At 35.9% G+C, this 22,784-nt stretch overlaps 1 protein-coding gene and 1 non-coding gene across 3 annotated transcripts; one reads left to right on the top strand and one right to left on the bottom strand.

Moving 5' to 3' along the window:
- The first annotated feature begins 1,137 nt into the window (after positions 1 to 1,137).
- Positions 1,138 to 1,211, top strand: TRNAI-UAU (transfer RNA isoleucine (anticodon UAU)). The gene has a single exon. It is a non-coding gene; the product is annotated as a tRNA-Ile (tRNA).
- Positions 1,212 to 16,296: 15,085 nt separating this feature from the next.
- On the bottom strand, positions 16,297 to 20,724 carry LOC127105005 (uncharacterized). 2 transcript variants are annotated; one of them, XM_051042156.1, is made up of 3 exons: positions 19,113 to 19,184; positions 18,528 to 18,771; positions 16,297 to 17,981 (listed from the first exon to the last, which is right to left on the bottom strand). In XM_051042156.1, exons 2-3 carry the CDS (start codon positions 18,546 to 18,548, stop codon positions 16,788 to 16,790), a joined length of 1,215 nt encoding a protein of 404 aa, XP_050898113.1. In that variant the 5' UTR covers positions 18,549 to 18,771; positions 19,113 to 19,184; the 3' UTR covers positions 16,297 to 16,787. The 2 variants fall into 2 exon arrangements, with proteins under 2 accessions (XP_050898113.1, XP_050898112.1); XM_051042155.1 differs by lacking the exons at positions 18,528 to 18,771; positions 19,113 to 19,184 and adding an exon at positions 20,276 to 20,724.
- Between the last annotated feature and the right edge of the window lie 2,060 nt (positions 20,725 to 22,784).

The following is a 22,784-nucleotide window of genomic DNA, read 5'->3' as shown; positions in this document are numbered from 1 at the left end:
GATATGACAAGAAGTAATTATATTCCCTTGCCATCGAGAGCTGGAAGGGAGAGTTCCTTAGACTATACCTAGAATTAAGGGACCTATAAGAATGAATTTATCAAGTTAGACCTAGAAGGGTAAGTCCCTCGGGAGAAATCTATAAGGCATGCAACTTTTGGATTCCCTAGGGAACGTGATAAATTTAATGCTACATATTGATGAAGCTACCTTGGGAAGGTCCAAACGATGTAGGTCGTTGATATGTTTGCATGTTCACAACGAGGATAATTGATGATCTTCTCCTACATAAATATGTGTAAATTTATTGTTAGGTAATAATAGACTACACTAGCTAACGGATTAACAATTATATAAATAGATGAGTCATTGTTTTCTTTCATCCATTGTCCTCTCATGAGTTTGTCTTTTGCATTTCCTCGGGAAATTTTCATCTATAGCCCATTTTCTCACTCAACTTTTATCCTTCCTTGTATAGAAATGATGATTATTTTCAAGTAGATGAAAATGGTTTTGTAATAGAACCTAAAACTCATGAAAGGTTTGAGAGACATGAAAGTATTGCGTAAAGAATGTGAAATAATCAAACAAGAAGGTTCTTGGAAGTTATTTTTAAAGATGTCACCATATGGAGATGATTTGGGAAAATCATTAGTTGCGCCATATGTATTGCAGTTGAAATATGAATTATACAATCTTATTCCAATGACTAAGAATGTACCTAATGTGTGAAAGCGATAAATTCTTGACTACAGGGAACCTGATCCGACATCTAGAAGATTTGATTGAATACAGATTTTAAAAAAATTATATTGTTGATTTATACAATTTATTAAATTGTTCTCTAATTTTATATATTCGAGATCATTAGACTATTTAATACAATATTGTTGCAATATTATTTATTAATAGGTTTAATTCTAATACATCGTCATAAATTTTATTTTACACCGTCAATAATTTATTATCAATTATACGTGACTTTAGAATCAATTAAACTTTAAGTCAAATGAGATTAACGAGTTTTCAATTATGATAAATTGACGCTGCGAGTTTTTTTATATTATAAGAAATACATTTTTATTAGATTGCATTTTTTCTTTATTATTTTTAGAAAAAAAGAAGGGGAAAAAACATGGTCCCGTAGCTCAGTTGGTTAGAGCGTTGGTCTTATGAGCCGAAGGTCGCGGGTTCGAGCCCCGCCGGGACCAATATTTATCTATGACTTATTTGATGATTTTTGTTGTCTTGAAATCTAAATTAAAAGCATTTGTGTTTAAATCATGAGTTGAACTTGGGGAACATATAAAAACATATGAATTATCTTTGCTAATTTATGTTTAATATTAAAATTTTAAATAACATATTGATTAAAATTTTAAATAACATATTGATCCACCAACTCGTTAGTTTATCAATAAGTGGAGCGCAGCTGACATTATGAACTCGACAACTTAAATTGACTCTATTCGTTTTGTTCCATTTTTTAACTTAAAATGTAAATATGAGATTAAGGAGTTGTCGAAAGAAAATGAAATACAAAATAAATTCAACTTTTCTTAATTTGTAGTGGAAGACATGGAGTATTCAAGAAGAAAAGAATAATGAAGACGTTGAATGTTGAAAGATTGAAAGAAAAAGTTTTAATGACTCTTATAGTGCTCTTAGTCTTTCTGAATGTTTTGTAGCAAAATTAGTGTTTTACTTGTTTTAATGTTGTAGTTTCATTAGTGTTTGAGTCAACTTCTATTTATGTATGCGATATGAATTGAGTGCCAATATCAGTTTAGTAGTAATTGACATTGTGTTGTTTGATATATATATATTAACATTGTGTTGTTTGAGTATTAAATATAATATTGTGGGGTTGAAATAAATGTAATGACTTTTGTTGCTAAAAATTGTTATATAAATTGAGAGAACATTCTTTGGGGTGATTCATCATAGCAGGTATTTCATCATCTAGTCAGAGGAGATTAATTATTCATATTGGTATAGGTGGTAGCTTAGGCTGAGGAGGTTTTGAGGGGATGAGGTCTTAAGAATGTGTCTATAAACACTAACACCATTGACAATGCATCATCCAAGTGGATGTATCTTGTTTGAAGAAAAAATTTTAGAACAAGAATGGTTTAACGGGTAAGGGAATTCTTTTGAATATAAGGTGTGTCCCACATCTTTTAAGTTTGGTAGTTAATGATAGATTAAAAAATCAAGACTTGACCATTTCAATTCTTTCTAGTATTTTTATGTTTGTGAGGTTTTCCTAAAAAAAAGCTTTTTAAATTAAAAGAGTGCATAGAAATTTTTAAGGATAACATGAAGAAAAAAAACTTTTAAGGATCACAAGCAAGATACATGTATAACATGCATTAAAAAAGCGTAAATATCAAATATGTTTGATTCATTAAACTAGGTATAATGTCATGATCATATTGCCATATCCCAAACTTTGCCCTATCTTTTCTCATTTTATCTACATAGCCTTATCCTAATCATCTATTATGAGACATTCATCTGCAATTGCATTTTTCAAATAACATCGTAGGCTCAAGGTTTCTTGCTATTTAAGATACAAAAGATTGAATTGTGGCAAATAAATTAATTCATGGGCTAGGATTTATATGGTGCACTTGTGAATCAAGTCTATGGTATCATTGTGCTACACTTGATCTTGAGATGTTCATATTTTTTGACTAAGTCTTTGGGGATCCCTAACTTTGGTCTAGACATTTTGTTTATATTATGGATAGATGAATTTGAAGTCATTTTCAAGTTTGACTTATTCAACAAAGTCAACCATGTGAGGTTGACTTTTTGTTGACTAATTTCTCTTTTGAGGTCTTGCAGGACTAATTAATTGGCTTTATTCTATTTTGATTCAAGACATTGCAATTCAAAAATCCAAAGGATCAAGATTCAAGGATTTCAAATATTTTCAAATTCATAATTTGGAGGGAAAATCACTTTGCTTGAGAAATAAGTCACACTTGCATTCAAAGGCCAATATTCAAGTACAAACATTACATTTCATTACAAAAAGAGAAAAATTACAAATTACACAAAAGGAGCCATTTTTGACCTAAGGTCGACTTTTGGTCAAACGGTTGACCAAAAGTCAAACTAATCATAAACCTACTCCTAGTCTATTTTTCTCTTGATTCTTCATGTGGTCCTCCAAGTTCTTCAAGTTGTATTCCAAAACCTCTTCATGTGCATTATGTCATGCCAAACTTTCATGTGCCATGCCAAAACCATTCCATGACCAAGAATTCATGCTACCAAGCATACCTCAATCCTGAATCAAATAGAGATCAAGATAGCATCTTAGTCCACAGTTCATGCAACACTATGACAGTCCATACATTATGCTATAAACAAACTAAGCCATGACATTCAATACTCCAACATAGACACTAGGCACATCCTACATTCATGCAAACCTACATAACCTACACAACAAGTTTCAGCAGACATACCATAACAAGACTTACCATACCAAAACATTATCCAAACCAATTAATCAAACCAACTAACACTTTCAATAATGCTCTGCCACTGAAATTTAAACAGATGTTTTTATGATTTATGAGGCGATATAAATTGTTGGTACCTTAAGATTGGCATTAATTTTGTAAAACAAATAATGTAATCACCTTTAATGTTTTAATATGTTGGGTTGAAGAAGTTCAACATCTGGACCAACATGTCATGTAAGATGTCACGACATCGGGACTGTGACATCTCACATGTGTATAAAATTGAATCAGTTAATTCTGGTTTGTGTTAAATGATTAATTAGGATATCTGGTGAATATCCTAACTCCTATGTGGAGATCTTGAAGATTCATTCAGAAGATTTGGTGAATATATTTGGTGAATATACAGTTTCCAAATATGGAGATCTTTTAGGAAATAAAAGATTGAAGACCTTGATTGTAGCAGAAGAATTCTGCCAGCTTTGTAACAGCAAAGGAGAAGCTTGCTGCGATTTCTGAAGGCCCAAATCCAGTTGGGTGGTTAGGTTATAAATAGCAGATTGTAACCTAGGTTTTGTAAGCCTCAAACAATGTAAAAATTAGGGGTGTGTGTGAGGTAAACCTCCCAACCTGTGGGAAGGTTACCAGGTGTTTCTCAGTGCTTGAAAGCATGAGATTATTTGTAACTTAAAGCCTGTAGGCAAGAGTTGGTATGTTCTTGAACGAAGCTGTGAAGCATGTTCAAGTTGTCTAAGCATTACATGGTAATTGTAGTGATAGGAATGGAAACTGGAGGTTTCTATCTAGGAGTGCCTAGGTATAGATTGCATTGGGTAGGGATTAAGTGAAAAGTTGTAAACGGGGGAGTTTAACTCTGAATTAATACTGCTAATAGTGGATCTTCTTCCTGGCTTGGTATGCCCCCAGAGTAGGTAATGTTGTACCGAACTGGGTTAACAATTACTGGTGTTTTTACCTTCTGCACACTATATTTTGTCTGTTATAACTCAGTTTGTTTCTAGTCTGTTTATGAAGGGAATAACAGACCTGACACATAGCCTGCAGTCTGAATGCAAAACAGAATGTTATGACATTCATTATTGACTGCTAATACTGATGTATAGACTGGTTGGTCTGTTACAGTTCACCCATCTGTAATGTTGGGACAGGTGATGTTCAAATCAATGTTGAGACATCATGCTGATAACTGGGCAGGATCAATAAACATAAGGGCTATGTTTGATCTCTACTGTGTCTTTGCACTAGATGGACAAAACTGGATGTTCTTCTTTCCATGGTGGTATATTCACAGATGTCTTGACATCTGTGACTGGGTGCATATGAGTTCTGGGTTTTAATTTGTATAACTGTCTTGCTGTATTAGTAACAATGTTGGATCAGATGTCATGACTTCGTGTAGAACATCTGAATTTTGACTATACCAGAATTTCAATTGGTATCAGAGCAGGCATCCTGTTCTGTTTCTGGATGAGATCCATGGGTGATACTTTCTGGTATCTTGCAAGGAGTTATGTTAGTACTGATGGTGGAACCTTTGGAAGGTTCTGTGTTCCCCCTAAATGGTCCCTTGAAGTAGGTGGTTGGACTATTCATGACAGGAACTGTGTGTACCTGTCTCTGAACGTTGGCAATTGACCTTTGTGTGGAACAACTGTGCTAGTATTGGAACATATTCAAACTTGGTATGTTCTTGGAGGCTGATCTGGTGAAGTGTGTGTTCATAGGTTGAGTTGTATTATGATTTCCGCTGCATAATACCTGGCAAAAATCAAACTCTGATGTAGTTTCCCCTCATGTGGATGAAAGGCTGCTGTATTCAAGATTGCATCATAATCTACTGAAGATGTCAAAGATACTTGAGTCTCCTCAAGTCCACTCATCATGACGTTCTCACTTCAGGATTGTAAGAATCACCTGATCACTGATTCTTTTACTTTCTTGGGTAGTGTATATGAAGACCTTGAAGACTTTCAAGGAGGGTTTTGTTCCAAGGAGGTGGAACTAATGTTCTATGTGATGTTAGAACATGTTGTTCAACAAGTATGCAGCTACTGGTTGAAGAGCAGATATGTTTAGGTGTCAAACAAAGGGATACTTTTGTTTGGAACCTACTCCTGACCTGGAAGAGGAGACATCTGTGTGTGCTAAGTTGACAAGGGTAGGGTCAATTGTATGTGTGCTCAAGAAGGTCACTTTTAGACGTCTGATCTCTAGAAGTGAAGCTGGTTGAGATGTGACATGGTGCAATTTCCTACTGTCTGTCTTATTCCTATAGATTGATCAGGATTGGATAGTTGTTCCCTGAAGTACTATGTTGTGTTGGAAGACAAGTCCCCTAGATGTTAGAAGTCAATACTGGGGTAACCTGATTGATATTTCATTTGAGAGGACTGGGACCATGAATATAGTTATTCAAACACCACGCTCAGAAGTGACAGTTCTTTCAAGGAGTGAGAATATGAAGATTCAGAGATTGGTTGAGGTAGTATGCTCTGGCAATGCATATCTACTATTGATGGGTGTTGTTTTCTTTCACCAGTACTTATGGTCAGTTGGAGTCTGATTGGTGTGATTGAAGTATGTATAGGTATAACTCATAGAGTTAATTGCCACCGATAGGGGTGATGTATGTCATGTTGAGACATTTGTGTACAATGCATGGATATTGGTGTGAAGTTTCCATGATTGTTAATTTGAGGGGGAGTTTTGGTTAACCTCCTCACGTTTGGTCAGCCTAGGGTCTGGTTGGCTGTTGACCTGTGTCACATGGGTTTTGGTTGTTGGGTGACACATTTGCAAGGTAACATTCATCCCTCTCATTCCTAAGGGTGAATTTAATCTGGAAAGATTCTCAAAACTGTTGAGGTGCTTGCAAGCAGAAGATGTTGACACAAGAAGAGTATTCTCAAAGTATTCTTATGGTGGAAGTTTCTGAAAGGAAAATTGGGAAAGGATTTAAGATCAATGTCTACTTGTGCCAAGTACAAGTATTTATTGATTATCCTTGGAGCTCAAGATAACTGATGTTTTTAAAAGATGTTGGAACATCTCGTCTTCTAGACCCTGTGCAGAATCACAGGAAGGATAGTACATTGGGTTATGATCTATCACTTTGGTGGCAGCAAAAGCATATGATCTCTGAAAAGGTTTCCTGGCAAGAAACATATTCAGCCTTGGTGTGTACAAGAAGAAGAAAACATCATAGTCTTGATGGTGGTTACTTGGATCAGTTTACTTCTGATCTAGGTAAGGAAGTGCATTGGCTAATGCACACTGTGGAGTTAAGAATAAGTGGCAGCATTCTTAACATCATGGAAACAGCCTTACCTTAGGAAGTGGAATCCTTGGTATAGCTGTAGGGAGAGTTTCTAACTGGTCCTTCTGAAGACTCATGCATCAGAGTTTCTGATGTCTTTGGAGAAGAAGCAGGGATTCATCAAGGTGTGAGCTTGGATGACTTAACTACAAACCTGCAGGATGGAGGTTGTTTACTCAAACTTGGTTCCACAATCAAGTCTATGAGAACATTGAACTCTTGTTCTGTGAAGGGAGGAAGTTCTTTCAAGTGGCAGAAGAAGGAGCTGAATTCAACAGCTAGATGTCAAAACACAATGGTGTGACATTTGGTTCAACATCAGATTCTTAGTTGGTGAAGTGGCACATCAACTTGAGATAGAAGGGTCTACAGGGTTGTAGATTGGATACTTCAAAAAGATCATTCTCGTTGCAGTTCTTTGGAGTTGCTGGATGGAGGGGATGTTACATGTTCATGTCTTAGAAAATCTAAGTTTTGTTCAACATGTAGCTTGAAGTTCAAGTCTCACTTGGAAGGTCAGAATATCTTTGGGAGAAGTCTGATAAACGTGGAGAGGTCAAAGAATGGCATTTGATTTTTTCCATATGAGGATTCATGAAGGAGGTAATCAACCAGTGGCATTTGGTCTATCTCAGAAGTGAGTTCGAAGGATCAAGACAATCAACTTATAGCAGCTGATTATTCTTGAGGAAGGTCTGAGACAACTTACTTTGAGCAGAAAAGTAGTAAGTTGAAGACAAAAGGAGGTGTTGTCTATTCATCTCTTGGAGCTTGTGGAAGGTGTGTTGAGCTATATATGGAAGACTATCTCTTGTAATGGGATGAGAATGTATATATCCCAATTTGTGTCTGGTTTCTTGTGGATCAAGCTAATGACTCAGTGATAGCTGAAGATTATCAGATGGTGTTATGTTGTGAAGGATGTCCTCACTCATGTTAGAACATTTTGTGAAGTGGTTTTCTGTTCTGGTTGGAAGAGAGATTGACACAGAGTGTAGATGTGTTCAGCCAAGAGGGGTGAACAGAGGGTGTGCTCTTGAAGACATGAAGATGCGTCTTATGTTTTCCATTCATCAAGTGGTTTGGGTTCTCTTTGAATCAGGAAGTTAGTGAAGGTCCAACCTTGGGGTGTGGGATATGTTCATGTGTGATCTCCATGTTTCAAGAGGAGAGTTGGTTGTTCATGACAGGGGGAGTTCTGTCTTTGCACTGCAAGTAATCATCAAGCTTGTGGTCTATGTGTTCTCAGATAACAAGGTATGGAACCTTGTTAGTTAGTGGGTTGTTGTGGTGTGTGTCAAGGCTGAGTGAGCAGAAGAATGTCTGACCGGATGTCACGACATTGCCGTGGACAATATTGTTATTTCCTTCTGAAACTTACAGTCATAAGGAAATATGGATGGGGTGTGTCTCATTATGTTATATTAGAATGAGCCTGTGTATTACAGTTGTGTGGAACAGGTGCTGGAGTTTCTGTTATTTGATGTATGCACAGATTTAGGGGGAGAAGGAATACCCTGGTGCATTTGTGTGTCTTACTAGTTGCATCCATAACTAGTAATTCTGATTGTTGCACAGATTTAGGGGGAGGAGAAGTACCCTTGTGCATGTGTGTATTACTAGTAGCCATAGCTAGTAATTGTTTTGCTTTTGCTGCTGATTAAACTACTGTTAAGTTGTTTAAACTGCTGTTAGTTTTCCTTGTGAACAAAAAGGACAGAGTGTTCACAAGATGTCATATGTGATGTCTTATCATAAGATATCCTATGTACCTGCTGGAAGTTATTTAAGGAAATGTGGATGTGTGGTGCTAGATGTCAAGCTACCACTGGAGGTGAGAAAATGGTTTTAGGAAATGGTGACAGGGAGAATACATGAAGAATGCAGACAAAAGCAGTATCAAATGTTAAGACATAGCTTGCAACGTGTCTGGCAGCATTTATGGAATAGTCTTTGAACTGTTGTTTCTGGAAAGAAACAGTCAAGAGCTATAAAAGGTATTCAAAGATAGTCTGGGATATTGGTGGTGATTCTCTGACTGATTCTCAGCAAATATTTATGGATCTTGACCAAGCATTTACTCCTACCGTTAATTCCTAAGCATGGTCTGACCTATTTAAAGGATGTATCAGCACTCATCTTCTCACAAGAGCGACAATTCATTCCCTCTAAACCATGGGGTTTGTTAAGATCTGGGCATACTGCTCCTGGATCTGGTTTTGTGAAGGTGTCATTTATAAATGTTTAGCTAAAAAGGGGGAGAGAAACATTGTCCTGAGGATGCACCAAAAGCAAGCAATATCTGGTAGCAAGGAGAAGATGGGTTCAGACACAAAAGTCACTAACTAGGTATATCAGTTGTGTCTTGTGATCTGAGTTAAGAAGACAGTTGTGTCTTGTGATATGAGTTACATTATCTATGTACTTAGCATTACATATTCTTCAGGAAGCCCTACTGTTGAGGGGAAGGGTTGTGATGGAGCTGAGCCTTGTACATCTTCTTCCTCATGTACACCAACAGTGGTGGTGGCAATGGGGCTGTCATTGACAAAGAGGAAGTGCAGACCCATTTTGGGTTATTTGTTTTAGCTAAAATTTGCCAAAGGGGGGGATTGTTGGTACCTTAAGATTGACATTAATTTTGTAAAACAAATAATGTAATCACCTCTGTTGTTTTAATATGTTGGGTTGAAGAAGTTCAACATCTGGACCAACATGTCATGTAAGATGTCACGACATCGGGACTGTGACATCTCACATGTGTATAAAACTGAATCAGTTAATTCTGGTTTGTGTTAAATGATTAATTAGGATATCTGGTGAATATCCTAACTCCTATGTGGAGATCTTGAAGATTCAATCAGAAGATTTGGTGAATATACAGTTTCCAAATATGGAGATCTTTTAGGAAATAAAAGATTGAAGACCTTGATTGTAGCAGAAGAATTCTGCCAGCTTTGTAACAGCAAAGGAGAAGCTTGCTGCGATTTCTGAAGGCCCAAATCCAGTTGGGTGGTTAGGTTATAAATAGCAGATTGTAACCTAGGTTTTGTAAGCCTCAAACAATGTAAAAATTAGGGGTGTGTGTGAGGTAAACCTCCCAACCTGTGGGAAGGTTACCAGGTGTTTCTCAGTGCTTGAAAGCATGAGATTATTTGTAACTTAAAGCCTGTAGGCAAGAGTTGGTATGTTCTTGAACGAAGCTGTGAAACATGTTCAAGTTGTCTAAGCATAACATGGTAATTGTAGTGATAGGAATGGAAACTAGAGGTTTCTATCTAGGAGTGCCTAGGTATAGATTGCATTGGGTAGGGATTAAGTGAGGAGTTGTAAACGGGGGAGTTTAACTCTGAATTAATACTGCTAATAGTGGATCTTCTTCCTGGCTTGGTATGCCCCCAGAGTAGGTAATGTTGTACCGAACTGGGTTAACAATTACTGGTGTTTTTACCTTCTACACACTATATTTTGTCTGTTATAACTCAGTCTGTTTCTAGTTTGTTTATGAAGGGAATAACAGACCTGACACATAGCCTGCAGTCTGAATGCAAAATAGAATGTTATGACATTCATTATTGACTGCTAATACTGATGTATAGACTGGTTGGTCTGTTACAGTTCACCCATCTGTAATATTGGGACAGGTGATGTTCAAATCAATGTTGAGACATCATGCTGATAACTGGGCAGGATCAATAAACATAAGGGCTATGTTTGATCTCTACTGTGTCTTTGCACTAGATAGACAAAACTGGATGTTCTTCTTTCCATGGTGGTATATTCACAGATGTCTTGACATCTGTGACTGGGTGCATATGAGTACTGGATTTTAATTTGTATAACTGTCTTGCTGTATTAGTAACAATGTTGGATCAGATGTCATGACTTCGTGTAGAACATCTGAACTCTGACTATACCAGAATTTCAATAAATTATAAAATATGTTGAAAATATGCAAATAATTTGAAACTAAAAGATTTCCATTTCTAAATGTATCATATTGAAAGAAAGTAATTATCGAATGAGACTCAGGAAACTAAGGAGAGTAACAAGTTGGAAAGGGACTTGAAGGCCAAGAACGTAAACCAAAAGAATAGAATAAGGCTTTCCCCCCACCAACTACTTCTAATCTTATTAAGTATAGAAAGGAGAAGGAAATTCATAAACCCTGGAGAAGAGGAGTTATTGTCAAGCTGCTAAGGAAAAGGATTAGATATAAGGCACTAGAGTCTAGATTGAAGTAGATGTGGGTGATTAATATCATTTACCTGAGTAATCACGATTACCTAGTCATTTTCTCGCATGATGATGATCATAAAGTTACGATCATGGATGGACCTTGGTTCATATATGATGATTACCTAACAATGAAAGATTGGAGTCCAAACTTTCATCCTGCAAGTGACACAATTGAAAAGGTTAGAGTTTATTGGAAATAGGATTGGCAAGATAGTTAAGGTGGATAAAAACACTTTAGTGCAAAAACATGGAAAGTATGTCTGCATATGTGATGAATACAACAAAATCATTTTAGTCTGGTATTGCATAGGGGAGACCAATACAACATTTTACAAATATTGTACATAGTATGTTTAGATGAGTAAATCTAGCATGCTAGTAATTGTTGAGACTCGTTGAAGCCGAAGAATACCTTCACTAAACTAGGTTTTGATGAATTTTCCTGAGGTTTATGTTAAAGTTCTAGAATGGTTAGATTTCTCAAACCATCACCCTTTGTTAATTTGTCATTTTGGTACATCTCATAAGGTTTTCATTCCTAAGTTTTGGTTGAAAGTTCTTGGTTGCTATGTGGCTTGGATAACAAAATGTTAAACAATACTAGAAGACAAATATGCTTATTAGAGAAAACCTGGAGAAGGTTAGAGGAGGAGATAACGAGTGAAAACTCCATACTTTAGACAAAGCGGTAAGGAAAAAAAGAGTTACTTAAAAGGCTAAAGGGAATTCAAAGTCACATGCAGTCACAAAATAATGTGGGTGGTCTAAAAATTCTCAAGAACAAGCTGCAAAAAGAGTTGAATGAGATCTTAAGACAAGAGGAGTTTATGTGGTTTCAATTGTCTATGGTAAATTGGCTTGTAAATGGTGACAAAAACACAAAGTATTAACATTTAAAAGCAGTGCACAGAAGAAGATGAAATAAAGTTACCATAATAAAATATACAAATGGGGATTGGATATATGAGATTCTTATATTAAAATAGAAGTTTATATGGATCGAGAGAAACAACGAGCGGAAATACCATGCAGTTGGTTGGAAGAAAGTTACTAAGCCAAAAGAAAATGGTGGGTTAGGTTTGAAAAAGTTTGATATCATGAGTCAAGCTTGCATATCTAAGGTCGAGTGAAAATTTTTAAATGGGTTGCTAAGTATTATGATGTGAAGTTCTTAAGATGAAGTATATATTAATGATATTGATGAGGGAAGAACAATAAAACTCTTAGACTCTAATCTTTGGAACTTCATAGTTAAAATTTGGGAAATTATTAAAGAAAATTGTGTATGGACCATTGGAGATGGAAAGTATGTGGATGTCTGGTCTAGTGCTTGGATTGCACCAAGGATAAGGACTAAATACATGGGTATTCAATTCTCAAAAGAGTTGTGTAACACTCTATTTCATAACTCACAAAATAATATAATAATTTAGAGTATAAATTCACCTAAGGGTATCACACATTCTCAAATAAAATACCTGTTATAAATTTAAACAGCTCACAATGGAAATATAAAACATTAAGCAACACCTTCACATGTCTCATAAACCAAAATATAAATTAAAACATCAGTTGCGAAAAACATCTCAAAAATCATCCAAATAAAAGAAATAACATCTCATCCCATGTGTTTCAATACCAGAACGACACAAAAGTACTAAATAAAACGGAAAACAAAGAAGAAGACAATGTCCGTCATTCTCTAACATAATAGCACAAAATTCTACATGTATCTGCAACACGGGCATAAAAGCCACACACAAACAAAAAGAAATGGGTAGGAATAATCCTTACAAATATTAGAGGTAGAATTAAATAGAAGGACATTTATAAAAACGCATAGATCATTCTCACAAAAAAAAATTACAATTTATAATGCAAATGTGAAATGCACCAACTTCTCCTCAAATATGCATGTCATACCGGTTCTTAGGCATCAGAGGTGTGTTCCTGATTTATCCCTGTCTTCGATTTCTCTCTAAACCGTGTCCCTCTCTAGACATAAGACCGTCATGGTTCCTCTCTGAACCTGACCTCACTAAATTGAAGTCCTACCTAGCTCCAATATATATATGTATGCATGATCATGGCAGAAAACAACAATAAAACTCAAACAATCACCACAATCATTCTCAAATTTTCATACTCAAACAAGTTCCACTCTTGAACCATAAATTCGCCAATTATCAGACATCACTGTAATTTCTCTGAATTACTCAACTCAAAATATAATTAAATTTAATAATTATATTATAACTCAAAAATTATCAACAACTAAGTAAAGTTATATTATTATTCATCGGCTCAAAAAAATTTCAACATGCTCAAAATATCTCAACATAGTATTTTATCATTTACTCATATGACTCATCAAAGGTTATAATATATATATATATATATATATATATATATATATATATATATATATATATATATATATATAGGGCCAACCATGTGGGTGTGTGAGGTGTGCCACCGCACAGGGCCGCAAAAATTTGGGGGCCTCAAATATTAAAAATAAATTAAATATTTATTATATAGGTTGTTTATTAACTACATGTTTAATGTTTATGTATTTGCCTGGTGACACTATATCAATGTTTTGATAGTCATGACCTGAGTTTGATTCTACCAAACTAAAATCTTGTTCAAAATTAAAATATTATATAATTTAACCTATACAAACTCTAAAACAAAGAGAATAGTCACTATTTTTAAATAATAATTTTTTAAAATATTTTTTTATTAGAGTTCAACATGAAATATTAGATCAGGGTCTCGGGCCGACCCTGATATATCAACAATATTCTCAAAGAACTCTAAACAGCTCAACCACAACTCCTAAACCTAAAAAATGACTCTAGAGTACTCAAAAGTACTCAGAAGTGCTCAAATATGCTCTACTGATAACTTTTCACAGATGATAACTCCACTGAACTCTAAGGGTTGACAACTTTACTCAAAATTACTCAAAAATAACACAGGTAACAAAAAGGTCACTGACACTAAAATTTCTCAAAAATTACCAAACTGACCCCTGAACTTAAAAACTGTCGAAACCCTGTCGACCCTATTTTTCGACTTTTTTTACTTATCGACTAAATCTTTCAGTTTTACGATGTTTATGATATTTTACGATATTTTGGGAAAAAAAGACCAAAAAGATTTGACTAACAATTCATCGATAAACACATTAACAGTAACATACATCACAAAAAATTCCAAAAGGGACAAACACATGTCAACACGTTTGACAATAATTCATAACATCATATATTTTCATATCAGATTCATCAAAAATAGAGTAATACATTAATCGATCGCCTCAAAGGGTTTTGTCCAAACCATTTTTGGCAAAAAAACAGAAATAAATAACAATTACATATATGTTATGATTTCATTACTAGAATTTTCTCAAATGGCACAAACACAAATCAACGATCAATCGATAACCTCAAAGATTTTGGCCAAACCCCTTTGGTCACCAACAAAGCCACAAATCGTGAAAATTAAATACAGAGATAGGAGGGCAATGACCTTTCACTATCCTAACTGCTTAGAGTCGTCCATGAGTAAAGAAATTCCTCTCTTACCTCAGAGTTGAAGGTTGATGAAAATTCTTCACTTTTTCACGATTGCTCATAAGTTGCTCTATTCCTCCTTCAAAATCGCCTTTTTTTCCCAAATTATCATTTCTCTCGTACCAAGTCTCAAGCCTCTCACGTTAGTTTATATGCAACCCTAAAGTTTCAAATTGTTTTCACTCACGCAAATATCTGATCTTAATAAAATAAAATCTTTTCATTCACCCAAGCGTATCACACATTCTCTAATTACCTCCAATAATTAAATTATCTTATTATTTTTAAATTAAATAATTATATTTTATTTCTCTACTCTCAATACTCTATATTCGCCTTATTTATTAATTTACTAAAATACCATTAAATCCCATAAAACACAAGAAATAACAAATAATATCAATAATTCAAACAATACACATATTTTCACTAAATTAAATATAATAATTTAAATAAATATTAAACTAAACTCAGGGTGTTACAAGTTGCACCATGTAAAGCTTGCAAAGTTGGTGAATTATGAGGGGGAGTCGAATTGGGCCATGCAGACTAATTGGCTTCTTGCAAATTTATGGATGCAACTTGTTTGTATTCCTTCACGGCAGGATAATGCTGGTTCATATTTGAGAACAAGCTTTGATGATGGAAAAAACGAGTTTGCAATGTCATTAATGTACAAACTTCTAGATAAGGAAGACCGCCTTGGTGTCGATTATCATTGGAAGAAGATTTGGAAGCTTAGAGTCCCAGAACGGTCTTGTATTTTGTTTGGATTCTATGTTATGCAAAAACAAATGTCATAGGAACGATCAATAAAATTATATAAGCAATAACTGTATTAGGAAAACAATCAAAATCTTTTGAAAATAATAATACTAGTATATCAGAAGGTCTTATGATTTCTTGAGGCATCATTTCTCTTAGTAATTTTAACTCTGCAAAAAATTCATTCTCATCAATATCAGATTGTTCATTATGTTTTAATACCCGTTCAGAGTTACTAGAGCTTTAACAAATGGAGAGGAATGTGATAGATATTGGCTTGTTTACTCGAAAAACTTGATAGAGTCTTTTTTTTTTTGTAAAATTTTAAAAAAATGGGATTGGAAGGGGAACAATTAATACTAATGAGCAAACTGATATTGATAGAAATAAATTTTTTGCCGAGTTAAAGTTATTAAGAGAAATGATACCTGAAGAAAGCATAAGACATACTGATATATTATTATTTTCAAAAGATTTGGATTGTTTTCCTAATACAATTATTTGCTTATAGAATTTTATTGACTATTCTTGTGGGTGATTATGCTTTGTCTATAAAGGAAGGAGCAATGCATGTACTCTTAACTTTTAGAGTCCGTCCATCTTACATGGTAGCAGGATCCCCAGCTCAAAACTATGCTAAGTACTCTTGGATTCATGATCCAAAATCCCATGCTAAGTACTCTTGGATTCATGATCCCAAATCCCATGCTAAGTACTCTTGGATTCATGATGAATTGAGGAGAAAAATGTGAACTGGTTATAATAAATTTCTCATGAACTTACTTCGACTCTATTTTTGAGGCACTTGAATAAAATTTCACACTAAATTATAAATATGAGGTTAATTCTATGATGGGCAAATTACATGAATTTTGTATCAGGTTGATTTCCAGCATTAGATCAATAAATTTTATCATTGGATCAAATGAAATACGATGAAATTTATTATCGTCACACACAAGGACGAGCATGCACATATTTAACAACTCATTCTAAAATGGTAGAAACATCACAAACACAGGTGCATGTGCACATGCATGTTCTAAAATGGTAGAAACATCACAAACACAGGTGCATGTGCACATGCATGTTCTAAAATGGTAGAAACATCACAAACACAGGTGCATGTGCACATACACATGCAACAATCTAAAGGATTTGACACATCTAACATCCATGGGAGCAATTCAGAGTGTTGATTTCGCACTGGTAGAAGAGAAATCCCTGCCGGCAATAGAGTGAACAATAGTCCAAATAAAGTAATAAATTGAGAAAGAGAATAGTTATTCTACTTTGGTCCCTACTATGACTAGAAAGCTTCACATTATGAACGTATTCATTTGTTGCACCTGAATTGTCTCTGCCTGTCATTAGCATCCTATCTATTTATTTAGTTTCAGAACTTCCACCTTCAATTTGTGTGCCAACATTTGAACCTTCCTGTGCATTTGACTCAAGTGGGGCAGAAGGCGTCTCATTTTTTGATTCACCTGTAGGATTTTCATGTGCTGCGATTTCTGAAACTTGTATCTGCGCCAACTGAGGATCATGACTTGAACCTGCCACTGATGTGGGCGTTGGTGTCGGAGCAGCCAATGAGCCATTCGGTGGTGCTGCTCCTGATCCTTGTGCTTGAGATAGTGCATTCACCAGGAGCTGAGCCAGAAGTACCTGTGGATCATTATCACCTTGTTGAACTTGAGCATTAATTGCAGTGGCTAGCGCGTTGATGTCAGGTGGGTAAAGTGCTTGAAGCCCAGCTACTCCAGCCAAAGCTTGGGAACCTACTTCAGACAAAGTTTGGTTACCTACTCCAACCAAAGCTTGGTTACGTACTAATCCGGCCGGAGCTTGGGGACCATAGGCACGCTTCAAGTGCTTTTTCCCAGTAATATGAGCCTGGTAAACACGTTGGGTGTCACATTTAACATTGCACAACTCACATGTAATGGCTACAGCTGGCTCAGGTTGCGAACCATCAGCAGTCCTCGTCTGTTTACGTGCTTTTCCTCCTCTTAATTTACGCTTCAATCCACGGCCCCTTGCACCAGAATTTTCTTCTTCAGCTGGAACATCAGAAGTCTCTCCTACATTATTCTGTGAACTTATGTCAACCTTCTGACTATCAGTTGCAATTTCAGAACTAATATTTTTGGCAAGGTCTTCAGATTCCTGAGCTATAATAGGTTGATTCGTCGAGTTCAACTGAGAGGTAGGAATCTGTCCACTTTGTGTTGCATTGATAGCACCATGTCTCTGTTTTGCTTCATGCACTCTGATATTCTTCAGATGCTTTTTTCCTTTCAGATGAAGCTCCATGACTTCTGGGGTATTGCACTCAATCTTGCAAATATCACAGAATACCCCACGCGGTGGCGGTTGCACCGGTGCAGTTTGCACTTGAGCTGAGACTGATGATGAACCCGGTACATCAGAAATAGCAGGTCCAGAAGAATGAGACGGAAAGTGTCTCCCACCGCCCACTCCACGTCCTCTTCCATGACCGAACTGACCTCGACCTCGACCACCCCGCCTGAATGATCTACCACCCCTACCTCTGTATTGAGATGATGGCCCAATCTGATAATAAAAAATCACATACACAGTCAAGCATATATAATAAATATATGGTCACAAATATTCAGGTAAAAATAAATAGGAAATTTGAGAGGAAAGGATTAGAATAAAAGATGTGCACACAATTGACAAAATACCACAAGGGTTGAGAGAAAATCTGTCAATGTGATGACATGCAAGTCAATTAATGAAGGAACTCTTGATAATACTCCAAAGGCTTGCAAATATTGGAGAAGAGTTAATAATTAAGAAAAAACTGATTAAGAAAAGGAATATCTGGTTCATCCAGGTAAGAACCAAGGAAATATTTATAACTGTAATTTTAAGTCACCACTAACATTCACAATAAAAAGGAGACTGTGATGGCCTTAAAACTGCTTCCAAGGCATCCTCGATAACGAGAATTATTCCAATTCTTACTTACAGTTCAATCTAAGTGTCACAATTTTGAACATGAAACAACAAAGTTGGCATTGGATCCAATTTTTTATTCCAAAATTCTGATGTAGACTAATAACAAAAATTGGATCCAGCATTTATGAATATTACTTCATTTTTACAACTATTCATGTCCAATAGATCTCCAAACAACTATTGAGTTTCCTCATTATGATTGAGATAATTTATGGCTTATCAACCAAAGTACCCATCAATTGACCAGAGAGTTGGCCAATTCGCACACATCAACAACCTTAACAGCCGATATTGTTGATCAGGCAACCCTTGAGAAGTAGTCAATTTAAGAAACATGCTCAATGCTCCCCTAAATCTGAAACTGAAAACGAAACACCCTCTGACAAAAGAAATAAAGCATATCAAACAAAGATTATATCCATGGAATAACCAAAAGAATGGAGTTCCTTTTCCCAAACTGCGAGGCACTGCAAAATCACGGCCAGACAGTTAAGAAGAGAAACAAGATGATCTTATGCCCACATCAGCTCTAAAGCAACCAGCAAAGACCCACCGCCATGTGAGCATTATTGTGGCATTGAAGGTAATCGCCACAATTGCTTATTAGCTTAGATTACGCAACTACTGTCTTTATCTGGTCACTCTAGTGTGTTGTGGCCAAGGTTGCAGAATTCTCAACATCTTCTGAATGTTTTAGATGAAAAGCTGGGGATATAATACCTATTCCAGTATCATCCTTTTGTCCACAGAATGTCCCAAAAAAGCCTGAGGAAGCCCAGCAAGATATTCTCTCTAAATGCATAAAAAAGTTTGAAAAGTCAAAGAACTGTGAAATCTTCAACCAGCCTTTTCTGTTTACTCCTTCAAATTTTAGTAATAAATCAAGAAACTAGCATGTTAGAGTAGCAGCAAAATTTCCGAATTGATTCGAGGAGGAATAAACCATATCAAATAATGGTTAATTTTGACTCGAGTTACCTTAAACCATATAGAATGAATACACCTCTTTCAATTATCTCACTATAGTAATACTAAGTAAAAATCATCAACTGGATACTACCCAGTGAAAGATCCTTTATTGAAACAAAAACGATTCTACTAATCTTGTTTAATGTCAAAGACCCGAGTAAAAGAACCTGTTGGGGCTTATACTTTCCCCCAGCCACGGTCTTTGAGAAAAACTAGTAGAATAAGAAATGCGCAAATGCACATAGATTGACACTTAACTACAACAACGAAAACAACCAGACCTTAAGGTAAAATTCAAATTAACAATGGTCCTAATAATATCAATTAATCCATGTAGCCATCCCACCAATGAGATAAGGCTTGCTATGGTTGTTGCTGTTGTTGATGGTCAAATTTCTATAAACAAAATAGTTTGCCACAGGCCATATACCAAATCACAGAAGTTTTTTCTCTGCTTAGAGTAAGTCAACATAATTAGACAAACACGCAGACAGCCAAAACAACATTGAATCCACGATTTAACTCGAACACAAAAAAAAAAAAACACTCAAACTCAAGAACACACAATTGAATCCACAATTTAACCCGATCAAATACATTACCTTGCACACATTGATTAATCAACACACACAAAACCTCCCTCTTACCTACAATAAAACTGATTGAAGAACCCAATTTCAAGTACATTCATCACAAATTGATAAAAATCACAAAGAATCCCAATTTAATTCATTACTCTAACAAAATCAAACTCAAGCACATAAAATTGAATCCACAATTAACCTAGGTCAAAATAAAAATTAAAAAACACATTTTTTTCTCTAGGTTAAAAAAACAAATTAAAAACTAAAAACAGAATAGCAACAATAATAACAATAACAATGGTGAATTGGCGATTGAATGAACGAATTTACCGGAAGATTGGGTTGAACCGGTTCAGGGTTAACCCCGGGAGGGTGAACCGGAGCGGGTTCAGTTTGATAATAACCATGAGTTTGTTGATGTTGAAGATGCGTTGTAGTATCAGCTGGATAATAAGCGTATTGCTGATTATAAGCAGCGTAATAGGAGGGTTGATATGCTGCAGCAGCAGCGTAAGATTGATCGTAGGGTTGAGCATGAATCTGAGATGGATCGTATTCGTAATAGGATTGAGGCTGTTGTTGTGGTTGGTTTAGGTTGTAAGCTGAATAATCCATTGATGCGAATGAGAGATTGATTTGATAATTCAGAGTTTGAGAAAAAGGTGAAGATGGAAGAGATGAAAAGAGGGAAACGAAGAGATAGAGGGTGTTGTTGTTGTTGCAGTACTGATTAGAAGGAAACGCGAATTTTGGTGGTCGTTTCGATGTATGTAAATGTTGAATACAATGTTTATTGTTTGGTTTAACTTATTTTTATAGTTTTAATTTTTAGTGCATAAAACAAAAAAGTTATATAATTTATCTCGAAATTTTAACAAAAATAACCCACTTTTTTAACGAAATTCCCAAAATATCCCTGGTTTCAAAAAAAATCTCAAACTACCCCACTTTTAGGAGGAGCCGCCAATTGAATTGGAGACTCCTCTTAAAAATTGAATGGAGGCGCCAATTGGATTGGCTAGTCTGCCCTAGCCAATTAGATTGGCGCCCCTGTGTAGGACTTAAGAGGAGGCGCCAATTCAATTGGAGCCTCAGTGTAAAATGCAATTTTTTTGGTATAATCCGTATCCGAGATAAAAAGGCGAATTAAATGTGGGAGACATGTATCGTACCAAAGAAGAATGTGTTTTAGCTATCAAAAAATTCCACATGAACAACTCTGCTGACTTTACAGTGAAACGCACTGATTCTAGAATGTATGTTATCGAATGTCGTAACATGCTTTGTAAGTTTCGTTTGGTTGCGTCTTACAAAAAGAAAAACGACTATTGGGAGATCGCTTCAATAGACCCACCTCACAGTTGCATTGCAACTAACGTTGAACAAGATCACCGCAAACTAAGCGCAACGTTGATATGTCAAGACATTCTGTCGTTGGTTAATAAAGACCCATCCGTGAAGGTGAGTATAATTATATCCCATATCAGAACAACATATAATTATACTCCATCTTACAAGAAAGCCTGGATTGCGAGGACAAAGGCTGTTGAACAAGTTTTCGACAACTAGGAGGATTCATACAAGGAATTGCCACGGTTTTTATGGGCACTAAATCAAAGGTAAACCATACAAGTCGAGTCGCCACCGCACTTCTATTTATCCAAAGGAACGGTTAGAAAGCGAACAAAAACCTAAAAGTTTTATCGAATCAAAAACTAGTAAAAATGTCAGAGATCTGGGTAAGGGGGTTGGTTATGCAATGATAAGGCTTTAAGCACCCAAAACATCATAGGTACTCCTAGGGAGCCCTTTTCATAAGTTTTGTTCTAGTTTAAAGGGTGTAGGTATATCTAAAGTACTATTTACTAAAAGGAAGGTTAAAAGAAAATGACTCGCAAGGATGTCGCATCCACTGCCTATGTATCTCATCTGAGTATGAGAATCAGAGTCTTCGTAGCTCGACTACCTATGGGTTAAAGAGAAGTGTGCTCGGTAAGACGTCGCGTCTTATGCCTACGTATCTCATCTGGAATGAGAATCAGAGCAAAACGTAGTTAAGCTAACTAGGGGTTAAGGATTGCCATCTGAACATGGACTTACAAAAGGGGACACCAGCTGTGTCAAAGGAGGGTGGGCAGTATGTTCAACATCCTAGCAGTAGGTGTCGCAGCTCGCTGAATCGAGTCTTAGGCAGTTACCTCTTTACAATAGAATGGACTGACATGCCACAAGATCGGAGACACGCGGAAGGTCTAAAAGTGGGGAAGCTCTGCTCTAGAGTTGTCATGCAATATGGACCTATGTGTTAGGATTTACAAAGGGGAACATCTACCTAATGTTAGCATGCAAAGAATAAGGGAATTCTACCTATGTTATCATACAAAGGGTTCTACCTAATGGGTGCTACCTAAACAGAATAAGAGTCGACGGATGGAGCGCGGAGAGGAGTTACGGATAAGGGTAGGTGGCGATGCCGGAGGCAATCGATTTACAGGTAGATGGTGATGCCTAAGGCAATCGACTTACAAGAGGATGGATGAATACGTGCTGGTTCTGTTAAGTTTTGAAAATGATTACTCGACGTTGGATCGAGCTTTTGATCTTATTTTGAAATGGTTATCGGATGTTCGTTTTAATTCTTGTATTAACAGGTGACTAAAGAAATAAAGAAATAAATATTATACACTTTATGGGAGAGGGGTACATTTGTTATGAATGGGGATTGTTCATGGCAAACAAACAATAAGAATATATGCCTCATACATCATACAAGTAGGCAACAGTTATCAATCAGATCGGATAAATAAATAATATATAATCAAACCAAAGAATCAAATAA

The sequence above is a fragment of the Lathyrus oleraceus genome, chromosome 7, assembly GCF_024323335.1.
Source record: "Lathyrus oleraceus cultivar Zhongwan6 chromosome 7, CAAS_Psat_ZW6_1.0, whole genome shotgun sequence".
NCBI classification, from domain to species: Eukaryota; Viridiplantae; Streptophyta; class Magnoliopsida; order Fabales; family Fabaceae; genus Lathyrus; species Lathyrus oleraceus.
This window is presented reverse-complemented; position numbering and strand designations above follow the sequence as displayed.